Genomic DNA, 26,324 nt, shown 5'->3' with positions numbered 1-26,324 from the left:
CCATGTGCATGGACACCAAATGCTTTATCTGTGCCTAGCACTACGGCCTGGACAAATCAAACATGATACTTCTTATAGGAGTTTATAGATTAATGGGCAACTCTTCAAATATACTAGATAGTTATATTTTATAGTTATAATGACAAGTTAAAAAGTGATTTCTGCTCAAAAATGTTCTATTAAAATATGACAGGTTAGAGGAGAGAGGAATTATCCCTACTAAACACATCCTACAAAAAGAAATGATGATGTACTGTCCATGGGAAAGCACCTTTTAATCGCAGTGCTGTTAGTCTCTGTCTCATTTTCCCAAATGAAACAGAGAAACTTTGTTTAGAGATTAAAAAATGTAATTAATAAGTCTATCATGACTGAAACAAATGTTTCAGCAATCAGTCTTCACATTATTAGAGCTTAACACAATTTTGATGAAGTTATTATTTACTGTGGTGAGTGGTGGACCCACACACAAACAACAGTCCTCTCCAAACTGGAGAATCATATACTTTGTGTACAGGCTTAGATTTTCCAAGTTAGGAAATAAGTCCACTGTCTAAGAAATGGACTCCCAAGAGTATACGTTCAATGTTTTTGACCAACTGTGCTTTTCATTCAGAGGTCAGCAAACCAATTAGAAAACAAACAGCACCTTCAAGGTTACAACTGTTCTGTTAGGAGATATGCCACAAGCATGGAGCCATCTGCCTCACAAAGACATACACACATGCAGAACCTGAATCCCACACAGAAATAACCCCCCCCCCAAAAAAAAATTAACACTGTGTTCAGAAAGAAAGACTACCTGTACACGTCAACTTAAAAAAAAAATCTGGGCTAATTTCCATTAAAACTATTTCTGGGATTCACTTATTGCTTCGATTGTTGCCTTCTGAAAAGACAAATGTTTGTTTCTTAATATATCTGAGTCATGCTTCAGTTTAACCCTGCAGGACAGGAGCACTGATCTGGCCAGGCACAGCCTCCTCAAAGAACAGAAGACTGGAAGCATTCTGGCTCTTCACCAGCTCCATAAACAGAGGCGTGCTCCTGTCAGGCTAAGTCTCTGCTGGGCTATCAAAAATATTTTACAACTTAGATTAGTGTGTGTGCCTTCTTGAGTGGTTTTTTGGTTTGTCCGATTGTTTGGAGTTTGCAGCTGCTGCTTTTAAGAAGAGAACATACTGCTGTCCGCAAGGGAATGGAGACTTTTATTGAAAGGAAGAATTTTTCTGTTTGCTATCATCTGGGTGTCCACTCTTTATATTATTTATAATTTTAGGACTTGCTTAAATGTCCTATGCAAACTGTAACAGCACAAGAGATTAAATGCTCCATTTCAAACATCACAGAAAACATACAGAAGAACTAAAAATTGCACCAAGGCAGAATATGGAGAGCACTAAAAAAAAGCCAACTTGTTTCACCTTTTCTCCAAGTGGGACTATGCACTGCATCATCAACATAAGAAATTTAGTAACTGAGAGTCCCAACATAAATTGTTCCTTCTAGTTTCCTTTGACAAAAATAGCCACATTATTAGTGTCATCTTGGATTATCAAAATATTTACTTCTTTAGGCAAGCTTACACACTTTCAGAGGATAGTTACGTCTGTGAATTTTTAAAAATACACGGCGTTCTAATTTTTGCTAAAGGAATGTTTGTATAGGAAGTGGTAGGATTAAGTGTCATTTAAAACCACATCTTTAGTAGGGATAATCATATATGGTAAGTAGTTATTTTTCTAATCTCTCTCTAGAAATTTTATTAGACATATGGGAACTAAGATAACTTGGGATTAAACACCTTCTTTGGTATTCTGACACAACTTCCTAAGGATAAAGCATGTTCTAGCTACTCACCCAAAGATCAAAGGCCAGCTGTGCAGAATAACAGAGCCGTCCATTTCTGAAGGAGTTCCTATAGGGCATGATCTATGTGACAGGGGAATTTAACCTCCACATTTACAATGTAAGTAGAGTCCACCCACTCATCTGCGAGACCTGTTAATACCATATAAGAAATAAATTATTCCACAAAAGAGGGGAAAAAGGACTTCAGAACCCCTTAACTCAACCTTGACCCCCCTCCAGCCTCTCCCTCCAATGGGTCACCTTTACCTGTCCCCTGGCAACCTACGTCTTCATCCCTGCACTCCCACATCACAGGGAAGTGGCTCATCTGTATGTCCGTCTTCACTACGCCATGTGGACCTCTAGGGCAAGGAAACTGAGTGCTGCTCTTTTAGCCAAGCAATTAAAAATAAATTGTTACTAACCTGTGCTGACATATGGAGGAGGCCCTAAGTAGGTAACGGCTAAAAATGGAATTCACAAAATTATAAGTGGTTCCTATGTCCATGCCAGAAGCACAATTTATTATTCAAAGCCTCCACCGTAAATAGATCATTCCAAAGGCAGTACAACTTGATTGCTTTATCCCTAGGCCTGACTTTTTAAACTAACTTTCCTCTCTATCAACTTCTTTATCTCCCAGGAAATGTCAGTGCCATTTAGAGTACTCTTTACATTTAACTTCTCTAATCTTTTCAGGTATTTGAAAATGGCTGTCAGTGATAGCTAAAATATGCCACATTTTTTAAAAAACATTTTGATAGACATATACCTATGTATGGCAATGCTTCCGTGGGAGAAATGTTATGCTTTAGTATAAAATAAAAGCAACAAAATGCATGTTCCACACAATAAACTCTGCTGGTCGAGACTTCTTCAAATTGATTTCCACCGGCCTCAGCTAATAGAGCTTATCAGTAGCAATCTTTCAAAGGAAATATAAGGGTGTTTTTACATTACACCATTTAATTTTGACCTTACTCAAAGTTGTCTGAAAGGCCTGCCAGGCAAAAAAAAAAAAAAAAAAAAAAAAGTCTTTTTTATAATTGCAATCAAGGAGTAGTTAATTATTTATTGAAAACCTACTATGCTCAGGCATTCTGCTTCAGGAAAACAAGTCTGTGTTAAGTGTATCCTCAGATATCTCAGAGGCAAATCCAGGAAGCCAAAACCAAGCACCTCATTTCAAAGGATGCAAGAAAAGTGAAAATATAACTTGATTCATTTACAAAAGATAAGACAGACACTACCTGTTATGGTTTAGATATTACAGGTCCCACAGAAGCTCATGTGTGAGACAACGCTGGAGTGTTCAGAGGTAAAATGATTGGGTTATGAGAGCATTAACCTAATCAGTGGATTAATCCACTGAAATGGATTCACTGGGCTGTAACTGTAGGCAGGATGGATGAAGTAGGTCACTGATGGCCTCCCTTTGGGGTTTACATTTGTCCCTGGTAAGTGAAGTCAGTAAAGTGTGTTCTTTTACTTTCTTTCTCTTCTCCCCCCACCCTCCCTCTCTCCCTGCTTCCTCACGGCCCTGTTCTGGGCTGCTTTCCCTCTACCATGCCCTCTGGCCATGATGTTTCCTACATCTCAGGCTCAGAGCTATGGCGTCAGCCAACCATAGACCAAACCTCTGAAACCTTGAGCTCCAAATAAACTTTTCCTCCTTTAATTATTCTTATCAGGTCTTTGGGAACAAAAAAAAAAAGCTGACTAAAACACTACCCAAGCTTGGCAGTGGAAGAAACTGGAATTAGGTGGCCTTGGGCAAATGAATCTGAAGAGGGTTTTGAGGATAATTGAAGGTGAATTTTAGCTGGGTTGAAATTTACTTGGAAGAGAAAAGTAGGGAAGGCAGTTCAGTATTGTACTGAGTATGAACAAACGATATGAGTACAGAAGAAAAATGAATTTAGTGAAGAAGTTTTTATCAGATGGACACTGTTCTAGAAGAGTGCTTGGCATGAAGTTAGAAAGACAATCTGAGTTCTTGAAAGTTAAACCAAGATGCTTAAAATTTATTCTCAAGCCACTAGAGAACAGAGTGAACTGATGATAGGAAAAGGTTTAAATGTTAAGACAGTAGTTATCAAAGAGTGATCCAGGGGCTGGCGGCACCAGCATCCCCTGAGAATTTATTAGAAACACAAGTCTTGGAGCACCTTCTCATACCCACAGAACCAGAAGCAGGGTGGGCCCAGCAGCCCATGTTTGAGCAAATCTTCTGAGTGATTCTGACTCACACTCCACTTTGAAAACCACTGGTTTAAACAAATTAAAAGAGCCAACATGTAAATGAAAAAGATGTTTGACTTCATCAGGGAAATGCAAATCAAAACTGCAAAGAATGAGATATCATCAAACCCCAGTCAGAATGACTATTTGTAAAAAAAAAAATGCTGGAAATTATTTGGAGAAAAGGGAACTTTTACACTGCTAGTGGGAATGGAGATTATTATAAAAACAGTATAGAAGTTCCTCAAAAGAATTAAAAATAGAATTACCAAACAATGCAGCTATTCCAATTCTGAACATAAAGGAAATGAAATTAGTGTATCAAAGGGTGTATCAAATGAAATTAGTGTATCAAAGTACCTGTGTTTACATGTTTTTGCAACAATATTCACCAAAATGTAGAATCAATTGAGGTCCACTGGCAGATGAATGGGTAAAGAAAATGTGGCACATAAAAGGAATATTATTCAGTCATAAATAAGAATGAAATCATGCCATCTGTAGCAAAATGGAGGAACTGGAAGATATTACATGAGGTGACATAAGCCAGGCACAGAAAACACAAATACCACATATTCTTGCTCATATGTTGAAGCTTAAAAAAGGTTGATCTCAAAAGCAGAAGAAAATGGAATGGTGATTATCAGGAAGGGCAGAGGTGCAAGAGGGATCAGAAGTTAGATAACAGGTACCAAAACACGGGTAAATGGCAGAAATAAGTTCTAGCGTTCTACAGCACAGTGGACTGACTACAGTTCACAACCTACAAAATATTGATGAAGAACTGGAAGAGAAGTATTCAAAACCTCCAAATCTGAAGAAATGATAAATATATAAGGAAATGGAAATTCTAATTACTCTGATTTAATCATTACATGCTATATGCACGTATTGAATTGCTGCACTGTCCCCCATAAATATGCACAATTATTATGTCAGTAAAAAGAAAACAACAAGCAAATTAAAACAATCAAAGTGCAGCCAAAGATAGATCATTCTGCCCACAAAGGCCAACAGAGACTTGTGAGAGAAGCCAAAGAGAAGAGAAAGTAAATGTTTTTGAAAGATTTTCTATGTGACATTTAATAGCATTTTAAGACCACCTTTTAAAGTTCTCTTACAGCTTCTCTTTCAGAAGCGCATCATAAAAGGAAATTTAAAATGAGTAGGTCTAAAGAGGAAATTGCAGCTTACTAGGTTTTCTCTCCTCTTCTGACTATGAAATAGATGATTTCTCATCCCAGGAGGGAACTAGAAAATGGAGAAGTCACATTTACTTTGAGGCCTCTCTTTGTCAGGATGGTCACGTGCATTATGCTCCTTATACTTCACAAAAAAATGTCAGGAGTCAGGCAGTATTATTTCCCTTTTATATAGGTAAGGAATCTGGGGTTCAAAGAGAAAAGTAAGAGAAACTTAAAAGGGCCAATTTTTAAGCACAGAACAAAGGATTAGGTCCCTTTACTTCTATGGCATCTGCCTGGGAGTCCAGAGATTCCCATTAAGTAAAGACTTCATAGTCCTTCCAATTTGCAGAGTGTTTCAGAGTCTTCAGAAGTTTTCATGTTGCTTATATAATTGGGATACTATTTTGCAAAGACTTAATGGATTCCATTTGTTTGCCCCTTAAATTGCTAAGGGCATGAAGATCTGCTGGGGGATATTTCTAAATCTGGCTGAAGGGCTTGAGGTCCAGCCAGAAAGCAGTAAACCCACTGGGGCCCAAAATGTCCTTTGCAGAGGGAGGAGGACAGAAGGTAATGTTTGCCAAATCACCTAGCTGCTCCTCCCTGAGTTTTGAATTAATTTGGGGAAGCCAAAGAGAAGCAGGATTTGGGGCCTAAATCCTGTGTAGGACTCTGTGAGGAGATTACTTGGTGGGCTACCTTAGGGTAAACTTAGGGTAAACTCAGAGCAAAGGCTAAACCCCACATCATGGTGGACACACCAAGCCCAGAAGTCCCTGGAGCCCTCTGGGAACACTCAGAAAGCAGCCGATTTGCAAACCAGAAGGTTTGTCATGGTCCTACCACACCAAGTAAGCAAGGTCGGAGGCCAGGTGAATGACAGGCTAGGAGGTCTCTGGGCCACAAAGGCCAATGTGACGGTGAACAAGACTAGGTCTCAGGTCAGCAGTTCAGATCAGCCAGACCCTAGAGATGGGATGAACCCAAGGAACAGGTCTTCTCTCCTGGTGGAGTCACTCCCTTTCACTCCTGCCCGCATCTCAGATGTTGGTTTTCTTATCTATTCTTTGCTAACTGACAAGCATTTATTATATGTCAGGCAGTGGTCTAAGAATTTTATGACTGTGAATTCACTTAATGCAATCCCAATGATGAGAGGTAGGCATGGCTGTTATCCCATTTACAGATGAAGCAGTGGAGGCAGGAATAAGGTCAGAAAAGGCTGAGGGGAGGAGCAAAGAGCCAAAGCAGTCTCTGCTTAACCAGCACACCACCCCAGCACCCCACAGGATTAACTGGACGATCCAGAGAGGCCAAACAGATCAGACTAGATTTTCAATTAGGTTAGACTAAAATGTTTTTTCTTGTGACCCTAAAAGGGGGAGCACCTGAGGAAAACCAGGTGGGCTACAGGAGTGAAGAGGAGAGAGAGGAGGAAGGAGAAGAGCAGAAGGAGGAGAGGAAGTCATATGCCTTTCCACATAAGAATTGCAACGTGCGCAGTTTCAACTTTGAGGACAAAGTTGGTGTTGGTTCACATGCTTCCTGTAGGTCCTATCCAGAGTCTGTATGACTGGCGAGTTCCTGGAGAGAGGACCCCCCAGGCTGTTTTGCTCTTACCTCTTCTAGTTACTTCTGGAGGATTGGAAATATGAAGCCTGCTTGGAGTATGTGAAATCAAATGACATATTATTTCTCTAATTCTTAAAATGGAAAAAAAAAAATCCAAAACTCTGATTTGACAATTTTTCAGTCATGTTTAACTCCCCTCCCCATCCCCCCCACATGAAAATCCACCTCAACTTGGCCTTCCAGTTCACCATGCCGAGGAGCGCACACAGCTGCCTATTTGGGAAACATTTCACAGCTGTGACCAACAGAGGACAAAGCATGCAAAACACCCTAAAGGGAAGTCAAGGTAGACAGGAAGAAGTCTAAAAGTTAAATGTGCCGTTTTCAGAAATACACTGCAATTTTTAGGACTGAAATGAATTGACTTAAAGTACAAGGGGTTTTAGAAGCTTCAAGGAATCCCATTAATTATTTGATCCCTGATGTGGAATTGCCCCAGGGGACCACTATTACTGGTGAAGGCACATCCTCAGTGACCTCAGTTCCTGGTGGGCAGTAATCCAGGACAGAGAGCCCAATAAGGTGGTGGATTTATGGCACTGAGAGTACTTTCTATTTATCTGGGATTTGTTTCCGTTTTTTAAATCTAACATGCCACTGAATAGATGCTAGGATATGATGTTAGTACAATGTCTGTTGAAAAAAAAAAAAAAAAGATTCTTCCAGGGAAGAGGAAAAAAAGAACAGTGCTTTCAACGTTCAGGATCCTTTACATCTGCTGCTCAGCTGGAAACACTGTTAAAAGGCCATTAGAACCTTAAGGTAACAGACCTCGAATGCTATGAAAGCCATGGAGCAATTTGCTGTTTGTGTTAGGAGTACCAGCCCCAGCCACTTCCTTTTCATGGGCTGAAAACAGCTTCTGTCATGAGCCGTGAAAATCAATTCCACAGCAACCAGGCTGAAATGTGGCTTAAGGTGGTGCACCTACAGACTGGCGCTGTACAGCAGAGCCTCCTTCTGGGCAACCCTGGCACCTTCCAGAAGCCCCAGACAGCAGCTCCCCAGTAGTGCTCAGGAGGCAACCTGCAGCTCTGAACTTGCAGGAACCTTCAGGCTTATCTCTTCGGAGGCTGGTTCTCCCTAATGCTTAATTAGGTTCAAATCGGAACTGTCATCCTGAGTGAAGACAGCTCTCAGAACTGTGGAACTGAAAAGCCTGCTCTGGCTTATTGGTGTTGAATCTCTCTCTATTTCCTGATTATGTTAATTGTGAGAGAGGCTCTTTTTTTTTCCCCAAATTATACTGTTTCTAGGCCTTTTAAAATATAGAACATTTAAAAACTTTGTTTCAAATATAAAGTCTTACTTGTGAAAATAAATATTTCAGGGGGATAGCAATGGTTTTTGTCAAGAAGTATGCTTCATATACTAATGGTTAGAAAGTTTGAAATTAGTTTTAAAGTGTGTTACAGGTTTTTCAGCTCCAGGAAATGGCTACTCCAATTACAAAATGCAACCTTGGTTACCACAGACAATTAAGATCATTCTCACCAATATTTCTATATATAGTCAACCTTTCCTTAAACTGAAAACCTTTGCACAGTCTGCTAAGCATGTTGTGGGTAAGAATAAATTGCCAATCAAATCACAGAAATCAGCTTATGTTTATGCAGGTAACTTCCTATAACATCATTTATCTTCACATTAATAACCCAGGCTGAGCAACTCATTCAAAGTTCATTTATTAAGTCTGTTGTGAAAACCAAAATGGAAAAAGTATAATTTCATTTTTTGTGCTGTGAATATCTAATGTACCTAACTTGTTTACTTAGCTGAAATTTAAATGCGATTACTCTGTATAGTACTTTTTTTAATATTTATTTTTTAGTTGTAGTTGGACCCAATACCTTTATTTTATTTATTTATTTTTATGTGGTGCTGAGGATTGAACCCAGGACCTTGCATGTGCTAGGCGAGCGCTCTACCACTGAGCCACAAACCCAGCCCCTACATATTTTTTTTACTAAAACAGAAAACTGTAAGTTTGTACAATTTTTAGGTCTACTATATGATGAAAATCTCTAAGTGATTCTAAGAAATTTTTCAGTTACTGTTCAAAGAGGGGAAGATGGAAACTGGAAAGGAAATACAGCAGGTTTGTTTGTTGATGACATAAGATTTGCCATTTTGTAAAGTATTTTATATTCAATTGAAACTGACCTTTTAGAACAGCCATGTGGTAATGTAAGTGAAATGAATATATTCTTTATTGCAGTCATATAAAAAGGTTGGCCTGAGAGTTTAACATAGTACTTGACCTCATGATTCTAATACCCCCAAGTCTCTGAAAGAATACTGAGTAGGATACCACATAATCATGTGAGTAGTAAAAGCACAATAAAAGTCTTTCACACATTAGCACTTGATAATGTAAACCTAACAGTGAACTATGTTTCCCAAGTTCAATACAAATTTATGGCTGGAGAAGTCCTAACAGATCAGAGTAGGAGTGCCAGGAATCCTGCATTTCCAGTGCTAGCACTTTTAGAATTACAAATTCCTATTTTCCATGTAGAGCTCCTAAATGCTTCAGAAAAAAATTGGTTAGACCAACAGAAAAACAGAAGTCCATAATTAAATCTTGATTTGTGTATTGGTGGTTTTTTTTTTTTTTTTACAACAGCTTATCCATAAAAGGTCTTAAAAAAAACTCTGACTTCTAAAATCAGTTCATTCGCGTGAATATCTCTTTAAAATAATAGGACTCTTACAGACATAGAATTGCAAAGATATGAGGATGGTTAGTTTTACAAGTTAGTTCCCACGGCTAGTTTTTTATATGATAAATTACTACACTATATTTAAAGAAACCTTTGGTTAAGCCTTTTGGGATAAAAAAAATATTGGCTGTATTAAATTTTACAGTTTTTGAGGTTTTAAAAACTCCCAATCATTGGGGTTTATTTTTAAAATAATGGGGAAAGCAAAGAGCTAAAGGACAATATTTTCTTTTTCTCTCTTTTTTTTTTTTGTTTAGGCTATCATTTAAAAATATCTATTCTCTGGGCTGGCTTTTTTCAAGTTCATTCACTGGTGCTATTGACTTTTGACTTATTCTGACCCATTAATAAAATAATAAGTGAAAATTATTCATCATTTTTTTAGAATATTTCAGAGTGCTTTCTTTGTAAAGAAAGTTGCCTCAACCACTGCAGCCTTAAAGAGGAAATATCTCTAGTTCCTTGAAATTCAGCTAAGGAGCACCGGCCCCTGCTAGTCTCTCTTGACTGTCCTGGGGCACATAGAGGAAAACATTAATTTCTTAAGGAATTTAAGAACCTTAATAAGGAACAGACAAGTGATAAAGCCTACAGAACCCAAGTTTGCATGCCCAGAATAAATTATGCTGTAACTTTAATTAAATGTACATAAAATGAAAAGTGACCAGCTCTTAAATGTAGTCTCCTTCCATAAGAACCTAGAGGTCAGTAAAAAATGGCTAGATCGGCACTCAAGAGCCTAAGGCAGAGAAAACAATTCAAAGAGAACATGAAGGGATGGGATTCCTCTTTACCCAAAATCTTCTACATAGGGAATACATAATAGAAAAAAAAAAGTCATATATACCCACAGAATGCATGCCAAATTATCAAACAGGGATCTTATAGTGAAAGAGTGGGAATCCTAAAGTACAACTTTAAATAATACTGCCAATCTCCCCTTTAGAGCAATGTGGAGATTCCCTTCTAATCATCAGGGCATGGGGTACCCCTGCAGTTCCAGGTACAGATAATATGGCTCTTTTCCTTGGTCCCTCTAGTGGCCAAGGTAAATTTTTTAAAGAAATCTGGGAAGATTTGTGGTACCATGTGGAATATTAACCTATTTTCTGGGTGTAGAAATAACCTACTTTCTTGGGATTCTTATCTAAGATCAAGGTAGGAAACCTGTATTTGAAAGCACTTTGAGCCACACATGGTGGTGCACATCTGTAATCCCAGATACTTGTTAAGCTGAGTTATGAGGATCTCAAGTTCAAGGCCAGCCTGGACAATTTAAGAGAACCTGTCTCAAAATAAAATGAAAAGGGATGGGGATGTAGCTCAGTGGCTGAGCACTTGCCTAACATGCAGGAAGCCCTGGATTCAATCCCTAGCACTGCAAGCATAAATAAACAAACCCACTTTGAATGGAATTCAAAGTGTAGCCCCCAAAGATTCAACAGCATTAGCATCACCAGAGAAAACTTTCTAGAAATGCAAATTCTTGAAACCAGCCCAAAACTACTGAACCAGAAACTGGAAGAGGTGAACCCTAGCCATTTGTATTTAGCCAGCCCTCCTTCAGTGATTTTGATGTGCAAAGTTTATGAAGTATCCCTGCTCCAGATCACTGGATCTCAATCACATAATCACATCAGAATTACATCAGAAAATAAAAAAGAAAGAAGGAAGAAGGAAAGGATGGAGAGAAATTCAGGCCTCTCTTCCCAAACCAATTAAAATAAGGGAATCTCTAAAGATGGAGCTCAGGTATAGGGTTTTTGGTTTTGGTTTTGGTTTTGTTTTAATGTCCCGCATGATTTTAAATGTACTCCCTGCAATGACCCAGGCTTTTTCCAACTAGCAAGAACTGATTATTAAATTTGAAGAAATTTTGTGAACTGGTTATTAATTCTTGGCAGCTTGAAATTGGTCATGATGGTAATGTTTCTGTAACAGAAATTGGCAGATGCTACAAATCAGGGCCCCCCAGATCTCCCCAGGCCAAGTTAAACATTTATCAGTTCCCCACTGCCCAGGGTTTGAGAAATACCAGATTAAAGAAACAAAGCCAAATACCTAATTAATTCAGACAGTCTGGATAGTTTCTCTCAAATTTCTCCATCACAGCTCAATTCCTTGGGATTATTATTAAGATTATGGAGATTAAGCAGGCAATGCAGTGGCCATCATCTCCCTGGGAGGGCACACTGGTGACAAGTCCAGCTCAAGGTCCATGGTCCCTTTGGGTTCCCTTAAAGCACGGGCATAGGAAGCAATTCTGGACTGAAGTGTGCATCAGCTGGGGATTTCTGAGGATAGTCTCCCCCAAGAGACCTGTAGGGACAAGTAGTCCCTTTTGGTGGCTTTGGTTAACTCCTGGTGCTCCAGCAGCCACCTTGAGTCCATATGGAGGTGATATGGTAGAAGAGATGAAAGGTGTAGAGAACCTGGCACCCTGAGGACACTATAAAATTACTACCTTCTCACTTTTAGAAGTGCCCTGTGTGGGGACTCCTGCTGTGTGAACTCAGGACCTTCCCTGGCTGTGTAAGCCTTTGGAGTCAGGATTCTCTGTGACCTACAGCCAAAAGTATCTTAACTTACCCAGGTTATTTCAGGAAAGAGTTTCAACAGTTTTTCCTTTTTAAATGCTTTTACTGGAACTTCTACATAGCGTCATCAGGTTTTTAAGTTTTTAAAATTAACTAAAATTTAAATTGTCTTTGATTCCTCTTCTTGCATGACCTTATTTGACCTCTTCTCTCCTCTGACCCTCCTCAGGGCCCTCAGCATTTCCTGCTTAAGTATCTGAAAAGGCCTCCTTACTGTTCTCCTTTGCTCCCCCTGGGGTTCTAATGATCTCCTCTCTAATCCATCCTGTTTGTAGAGCTTGCCCAGTCTAAAACAATACTCTCATCATGTCACTTCACTGCCAGTAACAGAGAAGGATGACCTCAGTCCCATCCTACAAAGCCTGGGGTTTCCAAGGTCCTCCAAAAATCCAACCCCACCCGAAATGCTCAGTATTATTTTTCACAAGTTTTTAATAAATCTCTTTCTTTGCTGTTCACACCCTGTTTGCTTATATATATGAACTCGTCCCTAAACGCCACCTTCTTTCATGGTCTTTTGCCAAATGCTACCCAGCCTCAAGGCCCCAATTAAATTTTGCCACCACCTTTTAGTAAGATCAAAGAAATTGCTTTATTCTTTGATTCAGTTTATTCTTTGATACAGTTACATATTGATATCTGGTACTTAAGCCATTGACACAGCATAGTTTAAATCTTAGGGACTGCTGATGCAATGTAGTTAATTCTCCACCTTGTTGAAACTTTAAAGTCTTTTTTTTTAACACTACCACAGTACAAAGAACCATGACTTACACTTCATAATGGGCATAGGTGATTATATGTGCTTTGATAATTCCATATTTCCTGACAGTTAATATTTCATTTGACCCTATTTGAGAAATCTCTCTGGGCCACACTGATAGTCTTAAAAATCCTCTGCTGACTTAGTGTATGCCAAAGTATTTAGATTACCTTGGTAATTCAATTAACGTTTTCTGGACACTTTTTTCTTAATTTCGTCTCACTTCTCTTATATACATAGGCACAAAACCTATAAATTTTCAATCAAATAGTAGATGCTAAATAATATCTAATTGATTAATGGCCCATTGATGGTATTCACTGTGCCTACTATTTCTTGATCCTTCTTTCCATTCCCACAGTCAACATGCTTATTCAAGCCTCTTCTACATTACTCCCCTCCAGTTCTTTCTCTCTGGAACAACCAAACTAACACTGACCACAACATTTCTTGGACAGCTTTTTTGCTCTCACGCCAAAGGCAAAAGTCATCCGAGTCCAAGGCATTGCACAACTAATCCAGGAAAAAGTCATGACCTCCAGGTGGCAACACACAGTGTGTTTCATTGAGAGGCACTTGGGTTGCAAGTAAGGGAAGGTCTGTTGCAAGGACAGACCATCCAGAGCCAACAGAGGGGTCAATGCCCAAAGGGCAGAGGAACTCCCAGGGGAGTAGGCAAAGAGAGAAAGGGCATTATGTACCTAGGCAATGTCACTTTACAACATGCCGGGGAGTCCCTGGGGCAGAGAGCTACAAAGGGCAGCAGTAGCTTCCAGTTATTGTCCCAGGGATTGTCTTATACCCAGGGAGCAGGACAGGGGCAGTTCAGCAGGACACAGAAGCATGCAGACTCTCAATGGTTAAAACTCCGCTTCTTTGTACTATATTTAAAGCAACTGCTTGGGTAGAACTTGAGTTTTAAACTGGTGTGCTTTTGAGTTAAAAGTCCAGACCTACTGTGAAAAAGTAAACACGGGGCTGATATGCTGGGGCATCCTTGAGTCCGTCACGTAGGTCACTACCTGGCCTCTCCCCAGCTCCCAGAACTGGAACTTCTACATAGCATCGAAACGTCTGTAATGACTGTAATCTGTACCCCAAACTCACACCTATACAACTCCTTACTCAGAGTTTGGAACTCTTCTCATGTGTCCCATTTACTCAGCTTGCAGGACATATGTGTACCTTCCACTGTCCCCTTGCCTTACTGATGGTTTCTCATGGTCAAGATCCCAGAGCTTTTCTCCAAGGAAACATTTCTAAAACCCTCTGCCTAGATCAAAGGTTCCTGTAAAATGTCCCTGCAGTGCCAGGTACCTTTATGCTGTGTACTCACCCCAGCTGTAGTTAACTCATTTTGAATGGTGCCCTGAATTTCTGCCTCCCTGCTGGGATCAAAATTCCCTGGGACTCTAGACCAAGCGGGTGGCACAGTGACTTAACACTGTAAGTGTACAATAAATATTTATTACATGAACTTAAAAATTGCCGGAAGGAAGGGAAGAAAACACAAGGGAAGAATGGGTTACTAAAATAATCAACAATCTAGAAAATGAATAAATGAGAAATCAAATTTCTATTTTTCTTTCTTACTACTGCACTAGTTTAGAAAATACTTTTCATCCCAAGTCACTAAAAACTTCATATTTGCATACAAAATATTTAAAACTTAGAAATCTTTACCTAAGATGTATCATTATGAAAGCCTTTACTTACATATATGCTGTCCCAGGGACTCCATAACACTTTCAAACATTCAGTTTACAGTAATTTACATATCATATAAATTACTGTAAACTGAATAATACTGGGGAAATCTAAGAAACTCAACTAAGCCGAGTTACGTATGGCTAAAGAATTTAGCCAAGCAGTATTTAGGGATATAAACACCAACTTTTTAAAAATATTAAACAGCTGTTTATATTGACAAGACAACTCTGATTCACCTTATTGGCCTTGCTAGAAATATTTTGAGAGATGAGAATAAGGGCTGGGGACATTCTTATAATCATACTGTAGTATATTTGAATAAAAGCTAAAATTAAGTAGTTAAAATCACTTTGTAAACAACTATTTTACTGTAATCTGTACCCCAGACTCATATCTATAGAACTCTAGTGAATGCAGGTAGGTCATTTTAGCATAAAAGTACCTGATAATTGTCTATAAGTGTTCATAATTTTAAAGGAACACTAGTCACTTTCTTTCTTACATAATGACATAATCTTTAGCCACAATATATAATGCTGTAAATTTTAAATTAATTTTGAGTGGCCTACATTTCTACTCACAAGCTAATAAGATGCAATGCAATTAAAAGATGAGTTTTATGTAAAAAAAAAAAAAAAAGCATATCAGTCAACTTAAACGAACTCTTGTTCCCAATGATGACATATTATCCTCTAATTAAATCAGCTAAGATAACTCTGTTTGCAAGGATCACTCTAAAATTAATTCCAAATCAAGAGTTTAACAAGTAGCACTCCTAATAGCCGGGATTTTAGATTGCTTTGATACCTGGAATTAATGTAATTCTTTTAGAAATCTAGTGACCTGCCAAATCATAAAAAAAAGAAAAACATTTGAAGTTCAGCTAATTCATTTATAAATCACACTGTTCATCCAAAGGACTTTAAAGACATCAGCTAACTAAACAGAGGGCAAAGACCTCGGATTCTTTGAAGCAGGCAGATAAATGGAACTTAAATAATTTATCCCAAAGTAGGACATTTAATATGGCAATAAAAGAGGAATAGTTTTCCCATTTATGTTAATCTAGTATCTACATGCAAATAAAAAATGTGTTAATGGCAAATGTTTTAAATAAGTTGGTTTTCTGGGGGAGCCGAGGACAGGATGTGTTTCCAAAGAAAGGCAAGGCCTATCTGACAAAGGTCAGGCATGTGTGATGTGTAGGGGGTGTGTGTGTGTGTGTGTGTGTGTGTGTGTGTATCTTTGAAGCCAATAAAGGACTAAAAAAAATGTTAGTACATCAGCAGAGAATAAAAGAATGTCTTTTTTTCCTTTTTTTTTTACTGTAGACCTTGAGATAAACAGCTGATAAACTGACATCAAAGAGATGTGAGAACAGTTTAATGATATCTTAACATCTAGCTGCAACCCAACTCTCAAAATGCCTGAGACAGAAAGCAGGGAAAAGTACATGTTGAAAATAGAGATTATTATAATTTTTGTCTTAATCTGTAGAGATAAACTGCCCTCCTCTTCTTACCCCCATTGATAACTTCTTATCATAAGTTTTGTTAGACTGATATTACAGTAGGTCCACAACAAACCAACACATGCACTTTAGTTTCTATGTTTTACATAGCCATATCAATACAATAAAATGATTAGGATAAAATAAATAAAGGTATTGTGTCTACAAAAATATTTTTTAAAAAAATGATTAGGAAAATGCACAAATATATTTTAGTGGTGGGGATGTGGCCAATTCTTGAGAAGATAAAAACAAATTCAAAGTGACTCTGAGATATTATAGATATTACAAGGATGCATAGGGTGATTAATAAAGGAAGCTATATATGTATGAGGTGGAGTTAGAAAACATTCTTAATGCATTTATTCAACAAATGCTGGAAGCTTAATACTTTAAGGCTCTGGGCCATGCTAGGTTTCTAGACTCTGGCACCAACCTGCCTCAGCTTTCCGTCTAGCCTGGTCATCCTTGCCAAGTTAATTAGTTAAGTCTTTTCTGCTCCATCTTTTCATCCATAAAATAGGGCTAATGTTAGCATATACTAAATCATTAGAAATATTCATTAAGGTAATGCTTTTAAGATGATGCCTCTACAAAGGTGATGGGCACAGTTTCTCAATGAGAGATTTATATGAAGCTACATGCCATGGAAACATGATCACATAAGTCACTGTTAACTACAGAGTATGATAACTGAGGACCCCAACAAGGCTTGGGGATTAAGACAGTGGCAGAGTAAAACAACAGGCTCTGCTGTCAGTTGTGGAGTTCCTTGAGTAGTTTAGAGCCACCAAGATGAGTTGGACTGGAAAATGGGATAACACAGGATTACTCGATGCTTGAGGAAAGACTGGAATCTGTCACGCTGAGGATCTACTGCTCACTATCCTCCCGGAAGATAGAACATGAGAAAATAAATGAGCATTAAACACCATGAAGGCTTTTGGCTAGATGTGTGAAAATATTTCCACACCACAAGAATTCTGAAGTATGAGAATGGAGAGCTGAGAGGGCTCAGGAGTCCACTCTTCTTTGGAGGTCTTCAAACAAGGATGGATAGAATCGATCTGATCTGCCTGTGACAGTTTAAAATCAGGGCTGAGTGAAGATTGATGATGTAAACTGCCCCTTCCCAAGCACTCTTGGAGAGGAGAACTTCATATATTATCTATCACAGTCCCTCATCTGATGGTCTGAAGAATTCTTCTCTATCCTAGAATAGAAAGCAATATTATTTACAACTGCAAGTTCTAAGTAAAACCTTAAGGTCATCGATAATGTCCTCATTATAGATCAGATATTTCCCTAAGCAAGCTACCTGCAAACATCTTCAACCAGAAACAGTTCTTCTCATGAATGGGAAGTCTAAAGAGTTTGTTTTTAAATGCAGGTTTCCTGGGGTACCACCAATGGCACATGCCAATTCTCAAGCAAACCACTGGATGTCTAAACAAGGCAAAGGATGAAAAGGAGTTTAAAGAAAGGATAACTATCATAGAAACTCTCACTAATTCTAGATAATTAAGTGTAAATATTATCAAGAACTAGAGCAGAGTGAAATTATTATTATTCATTTAACAACTGATCATATTTCCTTACTGGTTATTCCAAAAGCAATAGCAAACCTAATTTACTTTAGCATTAAGTTTACTTCGAAAAAAAAAAGACAAAAAGCACAATTATCTTTCAATTAATTATTTTCCTATCAAATGTGCCTCTTACACCCTGGTAATCAGGACCTTGATTATGTTCACCAGCATCAGTGTGCCCTTTGTCCTGGAAAGTGAGTCTAAGAGCGCACACATTTTAGGAATCCATAGCTGATAGGCAGAACTTAATTGTAAAGAAGCAGGGAGGAGAAAAAAAATAAACAACAAAAGCCCTCTGCTGTTAAAATACTACTAAAAGATTTATATAAACCACTGGGAATGCTCTCCAAGAAAGTAAATGTTGCCTACAGAAATCATTTATATTGAAAGTCTTCACTTTGCTCTTAAGGAGATTTTCTGTAGTGCTGAGGATGAACTATGCTCTCCTGAGAGTCTCATATCCACCAACGAATACCGAAGCAATTTTAAAATACTTAATTATTTTCTTCTTTGAGATATCTAAAATCGTGTTGGGAAATATCTGTGTTTGAAAGATACAATTTGAAAAAAAAGGATAAGAGGAGAAAAAGTTTCTAAAGCGTCCATATTAGAAACCTTTTAAAAGTTGAATTCCCTGAGATTAGGGAAGGGGGGTAAAAGCAAAGCTGATTCTTATCAATTAATTAAAAAGAATGAAATAATAGACAAAGAGGAAGGAGAGTTAAGAAACTTAAGGAGTTGTAAGGGCAGTTGCTCTCTATTCATTGATTAACAAATTAAGGAGTTCTGGAAAAGGGAGACACGAAGTGACAGGGATGGAAAAGTAGTCTTATAATTCACCCCAGGTTCCGCCTGGAGTCGGAGGGAATGTCTGGCTGTGAAGTGAAAAAGGCTCCCTCTATACAAGGCGCCACGCTATATGATATATGTGCCTTTTTTTTTTTTTTTTTTTTTTTTTTTTTTTTGGTAATGCCCAAATTTATGTAAATGTGTTAATTTCAGTGTGAGTAAAGCCCTTCACTCCTAGAGTTTGGAGATCGCTCACAATAAAACAGCAATTCCACAACGTAATGAAACTGTGCTGTTTTTAAGATAACTGCAAAACGCTTTTCATCCATCCACCAGTTCTTTGGCAAAATGCAGAGAGCAGCTGAAGGAAATCCAGCGTTTTGCTGGGCGATCTGAGGTCATTAAGGACTTCATCTACCCGGTTTGAGCAGCCCGCGCCCTCACAGCATCTCCAGGTTTCCTTTAGCCTCTCTCAGTTCGCTTCTCTCGCAGCCAAAGGATTATCTCTCGCCGACACGTTTCATTCACAGAGCCCCAGAAAGGCTGGGATTCGGTTGGAGCTAAGAGCTGGAAAACAGGCACCCAGCCTGCTGCGCAAGTTGTTGGAGACCAAGTGCTACACACTCAGGCGCCCAGAAAGAGGGTGGGGGCTCTTGAGCTCTCGACCGAGGAATGCTAGTGGGGGAGCATGCGGGGGACGCGGGGTCCGCAGACCCAGAGCCCAGTCGCCAGCTGAGACACCCGCGCAAGTTGGCTAAGCTTCCGAGAGCCGGCAGGCTGGCGAGGCCGAGCTCAGGACCCGGCGCCGCGCAGGGTGGCTGGGGTGTCTACCCAACACGAGTGACCAACCGCAATCGGGGAAGCACGGAGGAACCGTAACGGGAAAGCCCGCCCCAAATCTGAAATAGGCAGTCCACGAAGTCCCCCAACCCGCCCTGAAACGCCGCCGTCCGGAGGCCTGGGCTCCGGCGGGTGTCCCCTAAGTTTAGCCCGCCCCCAGCACGAGCACCAAGCGCTCAGCTCCCCGAACCAGCCGGAGAGTAGAGCGTGGGGCTGGGGAGCCCTCCGCGTCTCCCCGCCGCCCCCGCCGGCGCGAAGGCGGGAGTGGAGAAGGCGCCACTCAGACTGTGGCGCTGGGCAAACTGCGGTCGCAGTTCTTCCAAGTTTGCCCAAGCGAAAGGCGCAGGGTGGGTGCCCCGCTTAGCGATCTGCTCTCGGCCCGTGGTCGTCCCCGAGTGTCCCCGGTTCCTCGGCCCTCCTGGCCCGCTCTAACAACAGAGGTGGCCGGGCGGGAGGGAAAGAGGGTGCTCCCGCGTGTGCACACAATGAGGCAGCGGAGACGCACACCTTCCCCCGCGAGAGAAGCCGCGGGAGCATCCGCCACCCGGCGGGGAGACGCAGTGCCCGGAGGATTCCTGACAGAAAGTGAACACACCAACTCAGCAACAGGGGAAAGGAAGAGGGCGTGCAGCCGCCCAGGCTGCAGCCTGCCCCGGCCGCGCGCCCGCGCTTACCTGCGATCTCCTGGTAGGGGATGTCCGCCAGGCTGAATCCCTTGGCACCGTACGCCTGCCGGACCTCGCCGCAGCTCCGAGCTTTCACATCCGCCCGGACCGGGAGGGATAGCAGCAGCCCCGAAAGGGGAAGAATCACAGCCCCGATCCAAGAAGGCATGGTGCAACATGCAAATCCAGCTCGGTAAACCCCAGGGCCCGTGCGCTCTTCACCTTGCCCCTCAAGCCGAAAGCCCGCCAGAGCCAGCGGCGCGCTCCTTGCCGCTGCCCAGAGTCACCCCCTTCCGCCAGCCGAGGGGACCAGCAGCGCAGCCCTCTGGACTGCACTCAGCAAACTTTTATAAGCCAGATGGAGGATGGAAAGCCAACCAGGGCTGGCTGGGGAAGCAGCCGCCTTGCTTCGCTATCCCCTCAAATCGAAAACGGTGCAATAAAAAATGAAGAAGAGGAGAAGGAAAAAATGTTTAAAAAATGACCATGGGGGTTCAGAGCTGCGATCCGAGTCCCGAGCCGCAGAATCCTAGAGCGCTGCGAGCTCTGCTGGCTAGAGTGCGCCGCGAAGGTGGGAACGCGCGCCGGCTCTCCCGGGAGGGAGGTGGACAGGCGAGCGCGAGTGTGTGCGCGCGTGTATATGTTGGTGTGAGCGCGGGGTTCTTGGGGCTGTGTGTGCGTGGAGGTATGTGTTGGGGATATACGGGATCCGGAGGAAACCTCAGCTTCACACAGACTGAGGGAGCCTGTGAGAGTCCTTCTGAAATAGGAAGAGAGAAATCCTGGAGGCAGACACGAGAGGCAAGAGGGAAGGAGAATGGAGGGGAGAGAGAGAGAAACGTGCTACACATTGCACTGCCGAAATTCAGAGGCAGTGTCGACAGCAAAACCTGGAGTGGATCGTTTTCTACTCGGTAGGAGGGAAAAATTTTTTAAAAAGGAAACGTCCCTATTTTCTTATTCATTTCACATCCTTCATAACGATCCGACATGCTGCCTTCAATGGCATAAATAAGAAATCCAGAAGGACAAAGTTTTTTTTAAGTCTTTAACTTATGCTATTAAACTGCATTTTTGTGGAAATAAAGGACATTGGAATTCCAATTGTTGCTCTTGTCCTAGTGAAACACAAAGCCAGGGCAGAAATATATAGACGAGTCCCTGAGTAGCAGAGCACAACCGCCCCTTGATTTAGATGTATAATTTCTGTTTGGTTTTATTGTGTTTCGCTTTCAAAAAAAAAAAAAAAAAAAAAAAAAAAAAAAAAAAAAAAAAAAAACAGAGTACAGAAGCAAAGAAAAAGGAGAGAACCAGAGAACAAGGGTCAGGTACAGAAGGATACTGAAAGGGGGCCATGTCTTCCCTCTCATCAGATACCATCACATCCCAGACTTAGCTCATTTTCTTCCAAGTTAACAGAATTCTCAAGTGGAAAATCAGTACACTTTCCCTTTTACACCGAAGTTCTGTGAAATGGGATAAAAGTGAAGATTCTGGTTTGCTTAATTTCCATTGACTTTCTCATGCTAATGAGCACATTGAAGTCTAGAGGTGTTGAAATCTGGAGCACCAGCCTCTACAGAGTGGTGTAATTAAACCCAAGCCAAAGGTGGGGGTTGGGGGGGTGAAAATACTTGTTCACTGTGAGGCCATGGGTATATTAGGTCAGCACTCTGCAGAAATTACTAATTTGTGAAGCAAAATACCTAATTTGTGAAGTTCACTTACAAAGCTAAACAAAGATATCTTTCTGGTGATGCTGTTAATGACCAGAATTACCCACGAAATTTATTTTGTCCTCCTCATCACCAGCATCTTCATCTTCATTCCAACGCATTAGGTACTTCTTTTTCCTCTCTTTACTAATAAACTGCTTCTCTCTTAACCCACTGGAAAGATTCAAGTTTATGATCAAGGATCATTGAAACTTTGGGAATGCATTAAAAACAAGCTTGTTATTTACAGGAGGACTTTATCTTCTTCAAACTCCATAGCTAAAAACAAAACAAAACTCCTCAGCAGATGATTTCTTTCTGAAAACAATTTTTATTTTTTCTCTTTAAGTTTTAGCACAATTTTTGTGTTCATATGTGTGCTTACTGGCAGATCTTAAAATTATAACCTGTTTCCCTCCAAGTCTGAAATTAAAATAATAAAATATACTCTAGAATCTTCGTTAGCAAGGAATGAAGGTTGACAGGAGCAGAAAAAGAAGTCATTACTTCTGTGTTATCTGATAACATGATCTCCTTTGCACTTTTGTTTCTGTTACAGGTGATAGTCATTGTGAACTCTAGAGGAAAAGCATGAATGCACACATACCTTACCCTATTAGCTCACACTGGGGTTCATTGTAAATTACTGTGAATTAACATTGGATAGCAGGTAGTCTCATAAAGGATATTTGAGGGGCTAGGGTTGTAGCTCAGTGGTAGAGCAATTGCCTTGAATGTGAGGCACTGGGTTTAATCCTCAGCATCACGTAAAAAATAAGTAAATAAAATAAAAATATTGTGTCCATCTACAACTAAAAAAATCTTTTTAAAATATATTTGAGGTGGAGGGAAATGTGTAAAAACAGTATGTGTGGCTTTAAACTATTTGAAGATCAACTTAATTCTTAAGTTTGATGAACTTAAAAGTATTTGATGCCACTAAACAGCACTAGCCTCTTGTACAGTCACTCCTAAAATGGCCCTAGGCTCTACAGCCAGGCTAGTACATGGAAAGAGTTACTAGCTTAATCAAGCATAAATAGATTAGCTTAATCCCCAAGCGAAGTTCAAACAGTTTCGAGTAGGTTTGTGACCTTTAGTCAAACCAAAGAATTCAGCAACTTGCTTGGTACAGTTATAAATTAATGTAGCACTGTTTGAAGTGGTGTAAAAGAGAAAATAAATAGAAGCAAGAGAAAGGTAAGTTGAGGAGACACCCAGAACTCTGCTACCATGGTAAAGGTTTTTGGTGATGGAGACTTAAAAGAGGATGGAAAATGGAAATGAAGTTAAATTTTGAGCAAAGGATCAGTATGATATGGTGTTTGGTTCGATACAGAAGAAAACTCACTAAAAAATGTATTTTAAGATTTTGTTTCTTTGGGGAAATGTGGCATATTTTATAAGTAAGACTTCTGTTTTTACAGCACTTTCACATCCCAACTGGTTTTCCTAACAACCTTTCTTGGTCACAAGATGAATGTAACCTTAAAGATTTGAGTTGTAGAGAGGAAAAGACTTAGTCTTGAGCAACTGTAATTGACATTAGAGCAAACCCTGTCAATCATCTACTCCACAGCCATTGTGCCTGAGACAGATTGTGTTTGGGGGGCATTGTGCCCACCACCAAGCCATAAGTCACAATTGGTTTAAGTCAATGTTGGTAATCCCTTTCTTTTTCTACTAGATAGTATAGGGGTAGAATAAGAACCATTTCTCATTAATGTGATTTAAGGAAAAGATTGAAAAAGCAGAAGGGTCTTTTGCCTCAACCTCCTGCCTCCTTAGGGCTGGGTGGCCATATTGTGAACAAGAAACAAAACTTTGCCGACAGAGAGTCAATGGCAGAACTGGAGGCTAAAAAGAACTAGATCCTTCAGTTCCTATTTCAGTCACCAACCAGTCCTGGACTTCTTACTAAATAATCAATAAATATCCTGTAAGTTTGTGCCACTGTCATTTGGCTATCCTACTGTTTGCAAGTGAAAGCAATACAAGCATGTACCCCAGACTAAAGGAAGAAAAAGAGAAATTGCAGATAAGTGACAGGGATTGATTGCAAATGTAAGAAGAGGACAAAAACTAGGTAGCATTAGAGAATCCCAGTTAGGAGATTTTCGAACATGAAGCAAATTGCAGTGATCTTCACAGACAAAATGAGGGAGAAAATGGTACTTGGGTGATGATAAAGAGCCTTACTGGAAATTTTGGGGGAAACAGTTTAGTGGAGTAATCGGGTAGGTGCCAGACCACACGGAATATTATGTGAAATGAGTAGAAAGACTGTGGCAATGTTGGGTACAATTGTTGGCAGTGTGGTAACTTGCAGGAGGGATAAGCTTGGTCATCAGGCATGTCTTCTGCAAGAACCTTCCAAGACTTCAGGGAAGACAGACAAGATATCAAAAAGAGGTCAAGCTGGCACAGTGATGCATGCCCGTAATCCCAGCAGCTCCAGAGGCTGAGGCAGGAGGATCCCAAATTCAAAGCCAGCCTCAGAAACTTAGTGAGGACTTAAGCAAATTAGTGAGACCCTGTCTCAAAAAAGGGTTGGGAATGTGTCTCAGAGGTTAACCACTCTGGGTTCAATCCCTGGTATCCCAGGACCACCCCCCCAAAACAAACAAACAAACAAACAAAAAACAATAATAATGATTTAAAAAAGTAAAAATCCAATATGAGCTCATTTAGGTTAATTTTTTGTATTTTTCTCTTTCTTGTCTGCATTTTCTATGTTTTCTACAGGAAATGTAAGTTTTTCTATGATGAGAAAAACCATTGTTTTGAAATGAATGTCACAGTTTTAACAAAAGTATAAATATAGCATTTATGTCATATTTTCCAATGCAAAAAGTTCTTGTCATCATCTTATACATAATGGCTCTTAATATTTTTCTGAATAAAATAACAACTTTGGGGTATGAAATGGTTTTTTGTTGATTTTTTTAAAAGCCACGAGTTTAGAAAAAATGGAAATAAGACACAATAACAGAAAACTTTTGCCTTGTCGTACTAACTCGTGAATGAGAAAACTGGGTGAATTTTATTTTTTTCTTTGTGTTTTTAGATCAAAGTAGAACAAATAAGTTCAAATAGAATCTTATGAAAACAAGAGAATGGACTTCAAGTGTCTATTCCACATCTCAGCTTGGCACAAATCAAAATTGCTTAGTTAACCTGCCTCTTGAAAAACAGAGCCTGTAATGAAAAAGCTGTCAGAAATCTAACAACAGTAGCTCTGTCAGGTGCCTGGATAATGGGAAGGTTGCTGAGTTACAGAGAAAGAAAAGGTAAACTTGGGTGAATAATGACCAGAAATGGTAAAAACAATATTTCATTTTGTTTTTATGGCTTATGCCCAACCAAGTCCTAATAGCTCATTCAACACTTGTTTGAGTCTTTAGAGTATAGCTAGTGCTGATATAAAACAATAAAAATTATATCTTTAGGGCAGTTGAGAACCAATGGTACTGCTTGGGGAAAAGCCATTCAAGGAGGGACAACTGATTTCTTCTTGTCTTACAGTATTCCTTTAAGACTGTGAGCACGGAACTGTTCAGCTGCAAAGAAGGGAATCCTCTGATCTGCCTAATCTGATTTTTGCTTAATAGTTGTGATAGGGTTTAGCCAAGAGAACTGAAAGAAAGTATATCATGTATTCATAAGCATTACTCATATTTACTTGAAATACTACCACCAGTCATCAAGAAGGTATAAACAGAAAATATGTTAAAGCATTACAATGATTTAAAATGCTATTTTCAATTTCATATTTATTAACGATCCATTGATTCTAAGTGATTTCCATGCCTAGAAATGCATCTTAGATTATAAAATACATTTAAACATTAAGTAACAAAATATTTACTTTCAAAAGCTGGTGTTAACAGTATGCATTGGAACAATCTTACAAATGTAATACTTGCTAAGCATCACTTTGTACCATCATTATTAGAAAAGCTTATTGTATAGCAGGAAGAGTTTCATTAAAAAAAAAGAAAGAAAGAAAACAGAGTTTCCTTTTTCATTTGATGGCTCGCAATATTAATAAATGCTTTCAACAATATCATTATTTAAAGCTCACGTGTTTTTGAAGTGTGTCCAATTCAGATATGTAAATGTAAGAGTGACACAAATGAAAATCCACTTGTAGATGCATCAACTTGAATTTTTGTAGTTCATAAAGGGAGACCATTTAACCTTGCTTCACTCGTTATAAGTTCAGATATTAATGTTGTGGGAGATCATTCTGCAGCTAAGCAGTAAATTTGACAGACCTAGATTATTGGAACCATGCATCTTGGCAGTCATTACTCCAGTTCTTTTGCTTTTGTGAAAGATGAATGGAGCTCTGCCTAGTTTTCAGATCATCTGGCACCATAAACGATGACATTCCTTAAGGCCAGCCCCCCACATTGCTAACTTTCATCAATAGAACACATTTACTCTTCCTGGAAATGATTTCTCAGATTTTAAAAGGCCCTGGGTTAATTACCTGTCATTAATTATATC

At 39.7% G+C, this 26,324-nt stretch overlaps 1 protein-coding gene across 1 annotated transcript in view; it reads right to left on the bottom strand.

Annotated features, from left to right (window-relative positions):
- The window catches only part of Gpc6 (glypican 6), a 1,056,528-nt gene extending 1,035,865 nt beyond the window's left edge, over positions 1 to 20,663 (bottom strand). Inside the window, exon 1 of the mRNA XM_027938906.2 lies at positions 20,107 to 20,663. Coding sequence (XP_027794707.1) covers positions 20,107 to 20,266 — 160 coding nt within the window. The 5' untranslated portion in view covers positions 20,267 to 20,663. The remainder of the gene's footprint in view (positions 1 to 20,106) is intronic.
- Positions 20,664 to 26,324: the final 5,661 nt, after the last annotated feature.

Source organism: Marmota flaviventris, chromosome 4 (assembly GCF_047511675.1).
Source record: "Marmota flaviventris isolate mMarFla1 chromosome 4, mMarFla1.hap1, whole genome shotgun sequence".
Lineage (NCBI taxonomy): Eukaryota > Metazoa > Chordata > Mammalia > Rodentia > Sciuridae > Marmota > Marmota flaviventris.
The sequence above is the reverse complement of the archived record's forward strand: the minus strand, read 5'-3'. Positions and strand labels throughout refer to the sequence as shown.